The sequence below is a fragment of the Camarhynchus parvulus genome, chromosome 6 (genome assembly GCF_901933205.1).
Source record: "Camarhynchus parvulus chromosome 6, STF_HiC, whole genome shotgun sequence".
NCBI lineage: Eukaryota > Metazoa > Chordata > Aves > Passeriformes > Thraupidae > Camarhynchus > Camarhynchus parvulus.
Genome location: NC_044576.1, coordinates 17633925 through 17647272, shown reverse-complemented (window position 1 = coordinate 17647272; position 13348 = coordinate 17633925). Strand labels below are relative to the sequence as shown.

The 13348-nt window shown below is 43.8% G+C and overlaps 1 protein-coding gene across 5 annotated transcripts in view; it reads left to right on the top strand.

Annotated features, from left to right (window-relative positions):
* ARHGAP22 (Rho GTPase activating protein 22) overlaps positions 1-13348 on the top strand; it is a 120744-nt gene that overhangs the window by 83289 nt on the left and 24107 nt on the right. Inside the window, exon 1 of one of the 5 annotated variants that reach the window (XM_030951732.1) lies at positions 10788-10987. The exons of the other annotated variants lie outside the window; for them this stretch is intronic. Within the exon in view, the coding sequence (XP_030807592.1) occupies positions 10867-10987 (121 nt within the window). The 5' untranslated portion in view covers positions 10788-10866. Of the gene's footprint in view, positions 1-10787; positions 10988-13348 lie in introns of those variants that run through there. 5 annotated transcript variants of the gene reach the window in all.

The window sequence follows — 13348 nt, the reverse complement described above, 5'->3', positions numbered from 1 at the left end:
GTTAATGTAGGCCCCAGTTGAGAAGGCAAAGCTTCTACTGGCTTCACTGGGGATGTAGCCTGAGGAAGAAGAGGGTCAGGCTGAGTGAACACCTGTAGGGTAATTCTCTGTTGACAATCCCTGTAGTTAAAGTGAACAAAACATCCAGACTTTCCTTGTTGATATTATTCCATAATCTTTGAATTCTCAAGTCAACAGGCTAGGTAGGAGTTTTTTGCATAGAACAAGGACTCACAGATGTTTTCTTCTCTGGGTTTGGTATTGGTGACAGCAGCTGCAGGGCTGGTACTGGACACTGTGCTTTGAAGTGGCTTGGGTACTACTGATGGAGTGCATGCAAGCAGTGGTATCATATGCAGACAGTGCTGTCAGCCTCTTGTGAAAGGTACAGATAAAAAAAGTGACAGATAAGGGTTAGGTAATACAATTACTCCTGCTGAAATGAAGTTACTAGTTTTCCTGAATCTAGCGGGGGGAAACAATGACCTTGATGCACTAAGACCCAGTATTTGTAACTTTTGTCCTGGGTTTGGGGTCGTTTTGTTTTGTTTTGTTTTGTTTTGTTTCAAGTGACTCTTGAAATTTGGGTTCTCTGGGTAGCAGCACTTGGTTTGTCTGGAGGAGATACAATCTCTACTGATGCAATTCTTTCCAAGGTCCTTCTTCCACTTAGCAGAGAAGGTGTAGGTACAAAAGTTAGTGTCAGACCTGAGGTTACATGTGATGCTGTTGTGCTGTGGGCAGAAAAAGCCCTCTTTGCTAGTAGAAAACTGTACTACCAGAATTTCTGCTCAAACATGAGGATGTGCTTCTTTTGCTTCCCTTCTGAATCCCAGTCCACACTGAAGGGTCTTTTAGACTGAGGTCAGAGCAGATCCTCCGTCAGAAGTCTCAAGACTCCCAGAGCTGGTATTTCTGTAGCTGTTTGTAGTTGATATTGTGGTGTGTGTATTTTATAACTTTGCAATGCACATTCAAGAAATACTCTGAGGAAGAAGGAGACATTCAGTCATGACAAAGGGTGCACTCTCTAGCAATAGCCATCTTTAGGGCATGATATTGCCAGCACTGCTCGTATCAGTGTAAATTTCCCTTCCTGTTTTGCTTGTGTTTTGTCCGTCTCTTGAAGCAGTTTCAAAACAAATATCTTCAAGTATTAAAATAATAAATAATTAAAAATCATAACATTTTAAAAACAGAAGCATGAGGATGGCATAAAGTTAGTGATGGATTTCCTGGGGTGTTTTTGTTTGTTTCTTTAAGGGACTAGTATTGTCCTGATTAATTGGCTAATTTTCTTTACCTTTGAATTTCTCTGCAAAGCAGTCAAATAATACTTCAGTCTTTTCTTTAAATGAGGCAGATCCCTTACTTTGATTCCAGGAACTGGAGCTTTATGAGGCATCAAAAAATATTAAATAATGAGAATGTGGAAGCAAGGCAGCACAGGGGAGATTAGTGCAGGGGGGAATACAGGATCTTCTGCTTGTTGCTATTTTCACATCCTGCAGACTTGATGTGGTTCAGTGATCAAAGTCAGTAAAGGCTGCTCTGGCTGTTGGTGAGAGCCAGCTTAAGCACTTAGATGACAAGCAATGGAGTTTGCAGAGTTGGAAAGAATTGCAGTTGTGCATCTATGTTTTTTCTCTAACTGTGGATAAAAACTGGCCAAAGACATGGGTACACACGGGGCAGTCAGTCTAGCCTGAACTCTCTGCCCTAATGCTCAAATGCATCAGCCTAAAGCTAGCTTGACTGTGCCTGCTTTGCAGTCCAAGCTGCAAGAGCAGATCCTTACATTGTGGCCACTTTTCTGAGCTGGTCAAGTGCCAGCTACTGTCAGGAGGGGTCTTCTACCCCCCAGCAGCTGTGTCCCACCACGCTGCCTTCTGCTGACACTGGTGCTGTGCGTTGTGCTGTAGGAAATGACCTGGCAGAAAATAAAAGGTGGGGAGGATGAATTTGTAGGTAGGTTGATTCCTTGGCCCTGCCAACCATGCAGCTGCAGCACCAGTAATTCCACTGGGGAGACACGGTGGCATGGAGAGGGGCAGGCTTCTTCATTCTGCCTGCAACCCACACATAAATTGGCTTAAAGAAACCACAGAGCTGCGTCCTCAGTTTCTTTGCACTTCAGAAAGAATACGTAGGAATGCCAGTGACTGGGAAACAGTAAAGATATTCAAACTGTTGCTCCCAAATGTTTTTTAACCAGTTTGGGAAAATGATCAAACTCACATCTTCTCCATCATAATCAGAGCAGGACAGTTTCTCTGAGTGAAATTCCAGCCTAACTCAAATGTGGGAGGACAATAAACATAGCTGTCTCTGCTTTAATGGAATAATTTGAACTCTGCTTTGCCACCACCACTAATTTGAGAGCCAAGTCTTATCTATCAATGCTTTTTAATATATTAAGCTAAAGGGAGGAGTTAAAAAGCAGGCTTTATTATTAATATGCAAATATCCAGCCCTGCAGAAGGTTGATACGGCGTAAAAATGAATTATGCCAAGATAAAAGGAGTGGCTTAACCACACTTTAATCTTTGCTGATGTATTGAAGAAACATAAATAAAAAAGTGTTGAGGATACCTTCTTATGTTGATGAGGGCATATGAACTGTGCTTAAAGGTGAACAGCAAAGGCTTCTTAAAATAAAACAGAAAACTCCCCAAAGCAGCTGAGGTTCACAAATTACTGATAGAAGACACAGTCAGGTTTAAAAGCCGTATAGAATTTGTTCTTTGAAATACGCTTCAAATGTGGCCTTAAAATAAAATTGTAGAGATCCTAAGTCTTTTGAAGAAGAGCTGTCTTGTTTATAGGGAAAATAATCTCTAACAAGTTTCCTTGAGTTTCAGGCTCCTGAATTCTTGAGTCTAGTACATCTCATTTAGAGCAGATGATTGTGTAAACTGAGATTTGAGAGTACTCCATACATTTTGATTGTCTTTAAAAAAGAGTTTGTCACAGTGACTTGATAAAAGTGAGTTTTGGAGCACATTCTGAAAGAGGGTGATTGAAATGGTTTTCTATGATCCTTCATACCTCTGTGACAAATTTTGCTTCATGCTTGTACCACTAAAAGCTTATCTGCAGAGTCCTTCTGTGTCTTACAGTCGTGCTGTTCAGTGAGTGCTCATTATGTCAAGTAGCAGGGCCACAGTGCTAAATCAAAGGGTTTGTGGCCATAGGCTTGGGTGAGAGTGACCCTGCTCTTGCTCTCCCAAGCTGGATTGGAAGTTTTTGATGTAGCTCGGGGAGAGAGGAGGTCTTGGTCTGTACAAGTGTGGTGGGACTGTACTTCTAGTCTGAGGAGGTACAGCTGCTGCAAAGTTCCTTTCTGTGTGCCTTCCTCATTTCTGTCTTACATCAGCTGTAAAGCAGAGTTTGTCTAGGACTGAATTTCTGGCCATGAGACACAAAACCTAAACTTTTTGGTGCCTGAGTTGAATGCCAGGTGGTAGAATTCTCTCACAGCTCAGCACAGCATGGGGACAGAATCATTCTGCGTTAATCTTGATTTACGTTTGTGTTTGTTTTCTTCTGTTTACATATTCTGTCTTGCCATGAGCAGTTCCTTGCTTCTCCGCCAGAAATATATGTCTCAGCCCCTTTCTTTCTCCACTACTTTATCCTAATTTCTCCTCCTCCTCATCCCAAGCTTTCATCAGTTACTTGTGATGGAGGGGAGGTGAAGCAGTTGGAAGGGATGTGTTTTCCCTCAGGCAAACATGAAGAGCTTTACCCTGCGACAAAGTAATTGTGTTGCCAGAGCTTCATGAATAGTTTTCTATTCAGGAGGAATAGTCACTGTAAAACTGGTGGGGTCTGAAGAATTGTCCACTGAGGAAGCTGTTCTACTGTCATTAATTCCAAACACCTTTCCCATATAGATAAACCATGATGTGTGGATTCTTATCCTTCTGCCAGCAAAGTTTGGGGTTTTTTGGGAACCAGGACCGTGTGAAATTGTCTTGTATTAGACAAGAGGAGAGCTTGTATTAGACAAGGGGAGAGCTGAAAGATGTGGGACAAGGTGTCTAAGGTGTAATTTAATTCCTGGCTCCACGTCCTAATTGGTGATGGAAGATTAACCCTGCATAGGGCTAATTAGGGATCCTGCTTTTGATGAGTAAATATCTTTGAGATAACATCTGCATGAGAACAAACATGACTGTTTTGAAGGGTCAGATATTGATATTCCATGCATATCCACGAGGATGCCAAGCTATTTAGGAGCTAGGGTACAACATTAAGTTTTGGGAGTATTTAGTTCTAATTTTTCCACCTGTAAGATGGGAATTTTCCAGTAAGAGCAGCATAAACCTAGAGCCATGTCAGTGGATTTAAGATGCTAAAATACCACTGAAGAGGTAATGAAGAGGAGGAGGGAATTGGCTTCTGTTATTTTCCCAGTCTGAAGACAAAGAGGTGATTTCTACTCCCTTGTTTGCAGGGTCCCACAGAGTGACAGCCTCAAGTAGGATTCCTGACTGGGTCAGGAGGAGCCCCTCAGGAGGTGTCAGGGCGGGCTCCCCCTGGGCAGGCTGCCCCAGGTGTGTGGGGAGTGGCACTGGGTGTTTGTTGTGCCCGATACCTGCTGTTATCTCTGCACCCAGATAGCTGGCGCCTGCTGCAGCTTATCAGTGTTTGCTCCTGCTGCTGGCTAATGCTGGGAGATGGGCCCAGCCAGGGGAAGAGGAAGAGCAGCATGATGGGGGTTATGAGGTCAGTATCTGCCCAGGACTAGGGGATGCCTGAGTCAGCTCAGATGTGAGGAGGTGCTGGGTTAGCCTTGCCCCCAGGCAAAAGTGTCACAAATGGTATACAAATGGTAGATATGGAAACTAAGATAGAGTAACTAAAGTAAGCTGGGAGTGGATCTTGCTGCCAGAACTGTTTACAACAAAGAATGTTTTAAGACCTGTTTCTGAGGCCTGATTAAGTTTTTTTTTGGTTTTTTGTTGGTTTGTTTTGTTTTGTTTTTTGGGTTTTTTTTGTTTGTGTTTTATTTTATGTATCTCTGTCAGATATATCTGGGGCTTCTATTACTGCTTTATGACCAACATATTTTACCATCCTGTTACAGCCTTGAGGTAGGGAAACACAGTTGTCCTCATTTTTTGTTAAGGAGGGATCTGAAATATTGAGCAATCAGATGACTTGCCTGAGGTGACAATGACTGTAAAAGAACCACTCTGATGGCATCGTTCTGCAAGGCCCATAGAAACATTCCACCCATGGACCTTGACTACAGGGATGTGTTTGGAAGAATGCCATGGGGTACTCTCCCTGAAGAGAAGAGGGAACCAGGAGATCTTGTGGATTTTCAAGGGTTGCTTCCTTCAATCTCAAGAATCCTCTTCCTTGTGCAGGAAACCAAGCAAAGGTGGCAGAGGTTTGCATGGTTGAACAAGATGCTTGTGACAAAACTCATTAGCTAAAAAGGAAGCACAGAAGTGGAAACAGGGACAGGTGACCTAATAGGAGGAATACAGAGAAATTCCTGAGTGTGCAGGAGTGGACTTAGGAAGGCTAAAGCAATCTGGAGTTGGATCTGACACGGGATGTGTAGGGCAGTGCTGGGGCCAGGACTGTTTAACAGCTTTGATAATGACCTGGATAATGGGACAGAGTACACCCTCAGCAAGCTTGCAGATGATATTGGGAGGAGTGATTGGTGCATCAGATGATTGTGACATCATTTAGAGGGGTCCCAACAGGCTAAAGGAAGGAATGAACAGGAACCTGATGAAGTTCAGCAGAGAGTAATGCAAAGTCCTGCACCTACAGATGATGAACATAGGCAACAGCACTCATGGGGAGCTGACTGACTGGAAAGCAGCTTTGCAGAGAAGACCTGGGATGTTCTTGAACAAGTTGAACATGAGCCAGCAATGCACCCTTGTGGCCAGCAAATTCCTGGGCTGCTTTAGGAAGAGCATTGCAAGCAGGTTCAGAGAGGTGAGCCTTCACCTCAGCACTAGTAATTCAACATCTTTTGTTCTTTGTCCGGTTCTTGTCTGCCTGGGACTAGAAGGCCATGGGATCACTGGAGTGAGTTAAGTGAGAGGTCACTAAAATGATTAAAGGATTGTGCAAGAAAATGCTTAGAGAAGCTGAGGAGGCCTGGATTGTTTAGCCTGAAGAAGAGAAGGGTCAGAATGGTTCTTATCAAGAATGGTGTATAGTGTGTAAATATTTGATGGAAAAGTCTAAAACTAGAATTAAAACTAAAGCATGTCAAGGTGTTCCTTACTGACTTTTAAAGATCTTACTTTTAGAAGTCAGACCCTGCTCCCCTGTTCCTTGCATGTGTTTCACCTCTAAAGCTGCTGGCCCAAGACTCTCAGTGATGGTCACTGCTAGTGCCCAGGCTGGTCTGGGCTCTGCATGGAGATTGTGCAGTAGCTTGGTCATCCCAAGTGCTGTATCAGAGCTTATTGAAGGTTAGAGACTGGCTGAGGCATTTCTGATGAAGTTTGGTTTGGATAAACATCCATGAGTTTGGTGTTCATCCTGTCTGCATCTCAATGAATGACTGTGCTTAGGTTATCAGCCCTGGGATATGGGGAGGCTTGGGATATGGAAAAGCTTCAGTATATAAGAAAGCCATGTCTGGCTTTCTGAATGGATAAAAGTGCCTAATGTGCTAAATGTTGGCTGTGAATCTGGATCTCAGTCCCTGCCAGGTTCCAGGATGGCCAGAAATCCACGTGAGTAATTTTATTCCACACTAGAGGTTTCAGACTCCATGATCCCTTCGTTTGAACCCACAGCTGGGATCCATCTCTACTGAGATAAGACACTGGTAGCAACAATTACATTATGTCATAACTATTTTTTACTTACCAACACCCAGAAGGTTTGTAAAGCTTTTCTGTGCAGTGGGGGCATCAACAAGCAGCACCACTTGAAAGAGGTGGCCTGCTGATCGAGTGCTTTCTACAGACATAGCTTCAGTCATATAGAAGCTGTCTTTTAAACATAGAGAGACATATGGAAGAGTTAATAAGTAAAAAATTGTGTAGAATATGATCTTAGGATGTGGGAAGAAAGAAGTCCAGGGCACATTGGTCCAGATCACTGCTTGATTAAAGGCATTTTTTGCTGCTCTTGCTGTTTTGTTCTCTAAATGTTCTTGCCTTTCTTTAGAGAGAAATAGAGCAATAAACACAGGGGGTTGGCTCTGGGTTCAGAATGCTGTGGTTAAGTGATGTTTAGGTCTGTTTATCATCTTTTCTCTGTGAGCACAGTTACAATCCCAGTTTGGAGCATAAACTGGTCAGTCCATCACTGGGTAATTTACAGTGCTGCTTAGTCAGTTCTGTTCCTGGCATATTTTAGAGAGATGGGAAGGCACATCACACAGGTTAAGAAGAATCTTCTGTGGTAGAAAGGTGAGCATAGCTATTTGCAAATCTTTAACCCAGAGTGAACTGTTTTATCAGTCAGTAAACAGAAGTCTGTTTACCCTCAAAAGATTTAATTTCCCCAGTAAGGGCTGAGACCCCAGCACAGAGCTGGTGAGGGTGTGGGGACATAATTTTGGTCAGGAAAGAATCTGACCAAAGTGCTTGGAGAGGGAGGAAATGGGAAAATGTCTGTACAGAAGACATTAGTGCTGAAGTTTTTCCTGCTGGGTTCAGCTCTATGATCACCTCTAACCAGTTCACTGCCAGTTTCAGCAGATAAAAGATGTTCAAGTGCCCAGGTTTACCTGGGTTAAAAAATGAGTCTGTACAAAGTTCAACCTTCTTGTAAAATAGGGAACTTCAGCTATGGCTCTAACTTTGATACTAGGCCCTTCCTGTACAAATAGAGCAATTTCCTAGATTTGAGATCCCTCAGATCTACTTGAGTGTACCTGTATATTAGCTAATCCTCTAATCCAGCATCTAAAAATACACACACCCCATGGGCACTTGCTGGAGCTGTGCAAGCCAAGAAGTTTGCTCACAGTCAGAGATGAGGAGAAATCCTCTGAGTTCATGCAGGTTCACCACTCCTGTCTGTTGCAACCAGACCCAAGATTGAATTTCACCCGAGTTAGATGCCAAGCCTGAAACATACCTGGATTTTCAGAGGTTGTGTGAGCTGTAGTGAGCTTTCCAGCCAATCTCGAGGCTTGTAGTGATGTGTAAAGGCAGGATGCTTTCTTCTGTTCTGGTACCTGCAACAGAATACTGCAGCAGGGCTAGCTCAGGAGAGCAGGGCTGCGGCTCTCCCTGCAATGACACTGGGAAAGAACACCACCAGCTCCCCAGCAACAAGTTCATGGGAGATGTAATGTCTGAACAATTGTATAAACCTAAGTTGTTTCTTAGAAGATGAGAGCTGCTAAACTTTTCTGCAGTTAAAAAACTTCGTACCAGTGTGGGGAGTTCAGTCTCCATTACCCATTCTTTCCTTGGCATATGTGTATAGGGAGATCTCCAGGTGGAAGTTTTCATGATATACGCAATGTGGCAAATTCTTTGGATTATATTACTACAATTGTAGAATCAAATATACTTCTGGATCCTGCAGCCCCTGCAGTCCAGTGATTATGTGTGAACCTTGGATTTCATTTTTGACAAATGTGGTTAACAGAGAAAGCAGGATCCAAGTGTGATGTGCAAATTCAAAACACAGAAGAAAAATTATGTGTATATATATATATATAGTGATTTTTATTCCAGCCTCATCATATTCTGTAGTCTAAGTCACGAATTTTAACCCCATGTTTTTAAAAGGTTTGAGAGTTTCATCTAAGACAGGTGCTACTTGAGGAGTGTGTAGCACAGTGTTGCTGTCAGAGGACACCTATAGCTGCAGAGTTACCTTGTGCAGGGAACAGCACTGAAGTTGCTGCCATTTTCTGCTTCAGTTCTGATGCTTATGTGAGCGAACGTGTGCTCCAGATTTTTTCTCTCACCAGAGAGCTGTGTTTGCTCTTTGGAGAAGAGTTTGCATCAGCTTCATCATCTCACAGCATTGTAAGTTCTGCTGAAGTCTGATCATGCTTTAGTCATGCTGTGTCCTTGGCCACAGAAGGGCTGTGAATTTCACAGATTAATTATACTTTGGGTATAACAATATCCATGTTAAACAGCATGACTTTCTATTTCATTGGATACCTCCTGTGTTCTAAGAGATGGAAAACAGCAGTGGAGAAGTGAATGGAAGAATAAAAGTCTGCATTTGTTATCTCCTGTGCTTCCATCCCAAACACTGAGTCCTAAGCTCCATAATGTTATTAGCAGATGTGGCACAATTGGAGGTGTTATTCCAGGAAATAGTGCCAGAGATTCTGGTGGCATCTCAGCTGTTTAAAAGCAGATTTGTTCTGCTTACCAGTTAGCATTGTGGGCAGGCTCTCCCTAACCTGCAGCCTGCTGTGTTCACCACAAGGGAAGAGGGGATAATAAAAGGGTGAAGAATACTGAGGACCTCATTTGTACCTTGGGTTTAAGGATTTCCATCACTCTCTAAGTGTGCTTTAAATACTGTCTGGTGTATTGACTGACCTTCTGGTGTCTAGCTGTGCAGAACCACGCTCCTCAGGGTATACCTTATGTAGCTAAGGAATACCTTACTATCTTGCCAGTCATAGAATATTTGAGTTGGAAGGGACTCACTAGGATCATCAAAGTCCCAGCTTCTGGCCCTGCCCATGACAGCTCTAAGAATCACACCATGTTCAAGAACTGAAGCTTTTGATCCTGGTACTGCCTTCACTCATGGTGAGAAGCACCCTATTCTTCAGGAGTGGGCAAGGGGTGAGCCACTAAGTTCGGGTGAATGTGCTCTATATAGTGACCACAGACATTTTAACAGCCAAAGCAGATGAGCAGCTTCAGAGAGAGCTTTTTTGTTGCTTTTTCTTTTCCTGCAGAGGGAGAAGTTTTCTCTAACTTAGCTAATAGTGATAAAATTGCTCAGAAGCCTGGTGCAAGGGTTTTGCATGGTGACTGCTGCAGATCTGCAGTCACATGAGTGCATTTTGTGAATGGAGCGGTGGCCTGACCTCTGTATAACTGCACAGGGCATTGCATGGTAAGCGTTTTTGCTAATGACAGGCTTCTTACCCTGAGAGAGAGAGCTGGGCGGGGTGAGTGTTTTCCTGCAAGTCAAATGCCTGGGTATTGATTCACATGCAGGCAGTCGTAGTCCCGTCCTCTACCAGTTATTCAACTGAGCTATTAGTTCAGGCAACATCTCTGTAAAGAGCTAAAGCAGAGGCAGTAAGCGCCAAAAAACCTGCGCAGGTCAAGGAGCGTAGCTTTTCCTAAGCTTTTTTAGACTTTCCAGCACGTCCCAGAGCTGTGGAGGCACTCTCAGAGCATGCTGAGGCTACTGTGGGGAAATGCTCCCCTCCAAAACTAGGTTTCTGCTTCTGTTGCTTTGAAAGCAGATGGGAGGCCAGACCAGGGCACCAGTTTGCCTGCAGCACAGTAATATTGCCTGTATCAGGAAGGATCCAAAGTGTGGCATGCAGACAGCAACTGTTGCTCAGCTTTTCCAGCTATCTGGAATAGATCTGACAAGCAATTAGAGCATGAATATATTACAGAGCCGATGGGGGATGCCTTTGTTAAAACTTGTGACCCATACTTAGCTGCTGTTTACATTGGCGGCTGCTACGAGGGTGGGCAAGACCCTACCTGCCTGTCTTTCTCCTCTCCCCTTCCCCGCGCGGAGCGAGCCGGGCAGCTCTGCAGCTCATTGGATATTTCAAATGCTTTCTGCACAAGTCATAATTAATGCCGAGTTGTGGAGCTAAGACCAGATGTGCTGCCGAGATTATCTCCCAGGGCAGATCGGCTGCTCTGTGCTCTGTAGCGCTGGGTGAATGGAAAGCTGCCAGTGCTGGGACTCAGAATGTGTCTGATGCCTGAAGTCAGGACTTTCTTTCTCTGCCGCTCCTGCTGTCTGACACTGCCTGGTTTCTGCTTGAAGCTCAGCGCCTGTCATGTAGCGGAGTGCTGCACAAGAACCAGAGGTATGAGATGATTTTCCAGAGTTTAGATTTGTTATGGTTTTCTTTTGCTAGAGGAAAAGCAAATATTTAAGTGTAGCCTTAGACAGAGGCTTAGATCTAAAATAGGAGCTGACTTTTCAAAGGGGGAAGGAGTGGGAAGGACACAGTCTGTGGCCAAAAATACTACTGGATACCAAGGTAGCATGTGAAGATAGTTCTGGGGAGAGGTGTTCTCTTTCATATGTACAGAATACTTGAATGGATGTATGTAGATGAGAGCAATTAGCTTCTAGTATATGGACACTGCTTTTTTTGGGAACGGGGTCAGAAGACACCAAGTTGTACCACAGACTCATTTGTGTGACTGGGCAAGTTATGTTGTCAATTTTTCTTGATTCCTAGTTGTCTTTTGCCTCCTTTCTTTCCCCCCTATTCTTGCATTCAATTGTTTAGTTGTTCAGGACTATCTGTTTTAGTACACACGGCTCCTACCATGAAGCTCCTTTTTCTGTTGCTGCTGCAGTAATTCACATAGTCTGTGCTTGGGTGGGCTAGGGGAGGGGAAACAAGTTAAAGATTTGTGTGTGTTTTGTGCTGTGGAAACACACGCATTTCTGAATGTCTGCCCGTGATTTTTCTCAGTGCTTTCATGTGTGAGAGGGACAGATAAATGGGAACTTGAGCATGAAAGTGGGAAGGTAAAAGCAGGCACTTACCTGTGCAGGTGAGCACGTACACAATCTTTATATCCATAAACTGCCTGTCTGTGAGGCACCACATGCGTGCGCGGGTGTATGTGCTGTTGTGGAGCAGCATCCAGGTGTAAGCCTGATTATCTTCCCACACATCTTTTAACGTGTGTGGAATAAGCTGCACATACAGCTGACGTAGATGTGCCTGGACTTTTCACACTTTAAGCAGATGCGGAGTCCTTAGTCCTCCGTATGAAGAAAATCTACTCAAAAACTGACTTTATCTCTGGCTTTAGTTTATTTTGGTTGAACTCAGAGCCTATGATGAGGAAAAATGTAGCAGAGAGCATATATTTTCCTGCCCACTGCATGTCTGGACAGCATAGCTGAATGTATAGGCTTTGTATGCCTGGAGCTGGTGGGTGAGCTGTTCAGGCCAGGACAGAGAGCCTGTCTGTGTCTTAGTCAGTACATCATTCCTGGCTTGCTTTTTCCACAAAGAGTCACCTAAATCTTTAAAGAACAGAGGCAGCTTGTTGGAGTAGAGGAAAGAAATTCTGTAGCTCTGCTAGCTCATTTTTTTAGTATCTCTTGAATCTTTCTGAGATTAAGGATGTGGTTCCAGGCATGCTGGAGTTTTCTTCTGCTTTGAAATCAAACAAAAGGGCCTAGCTACAGATAAGGGTATGACAAGGAAAGTTAACCCTTAGGTTGCTAGTAAATTTTGGCTTTATTTCCAGCTTAACACTGTCTGGAGTGTGACTAGATGGCACTGGCTCCCCTTCTTTAGAATGAAGAAAAAGACTTTAATGTCTTCCAGCGGGATCATCAAATGGAGTGAAGCTCTGCCAAGTTCAGTCTGAGCTGCAGGGCCCAGTGATTAAAAACAGGCCTGTGCCTTGAGGAGCCGGCAGATGAGGCTGTGTGTGACTGGCTCCACATTGCTTCTCCTTGCGAGGCAGGGCAGTCCCTGTCCAAACTGGAGATGTTGTCATATACTGGGAGTTTCAGGCACATTTAACTACATCACTTTTACAAGCTCTGAGACCTGACAGAAATGAGATGAATGATACAGAGCCACAGAACCCCAGTTCTGCAGTTTGCCCTGTGTGGCACTGGGAGACTGAAGTAGGCACATCTGCTAAGCCTGTTGCCAGTGTGACTGAGAGGGTCCAAGTGATAATTCTCCCAAACTTCATCAAGCAGATGCCCAGATAGCAAGCCTGGAACTGTCAGTATCTCAGACTTCTCTTTGACAGAACCTTTCCAGCTCCACTCTACAAATAGTTTTTAGATTGCTCTTTCTATGTATCTTAACACTATTTTTCTTTTCTAAGCCATTGACAAGTTCTGCAGCCACTGCACAAATGAGCAATTTCTCCAAGGCCAACTTTTCAGTCCCACTAACTGCAACTCTTGTGCTTCTTCTCTCTTAACACCAACCATAATGCTCTTACTGCCAAAAGACTCAGCCTGGGTGCCGTCCTCCTTCTGAGCAGCATCTCTGGTGGCCCTTGCTTATGGCTCAGCAAAAAAGAAACTAGGATAGAGAGAAAGAAAAAGCATGGAGCTGCAGTGTAACTGAAAAATGTAACAAAGGGAAAGTCGCAGTTAGCAAAAGACTTATCTTGGGTCAATTATTTTGTCTCAGCAATGTTTGGTGATCCTTTCTAATGCTTCCCTGGAAAAT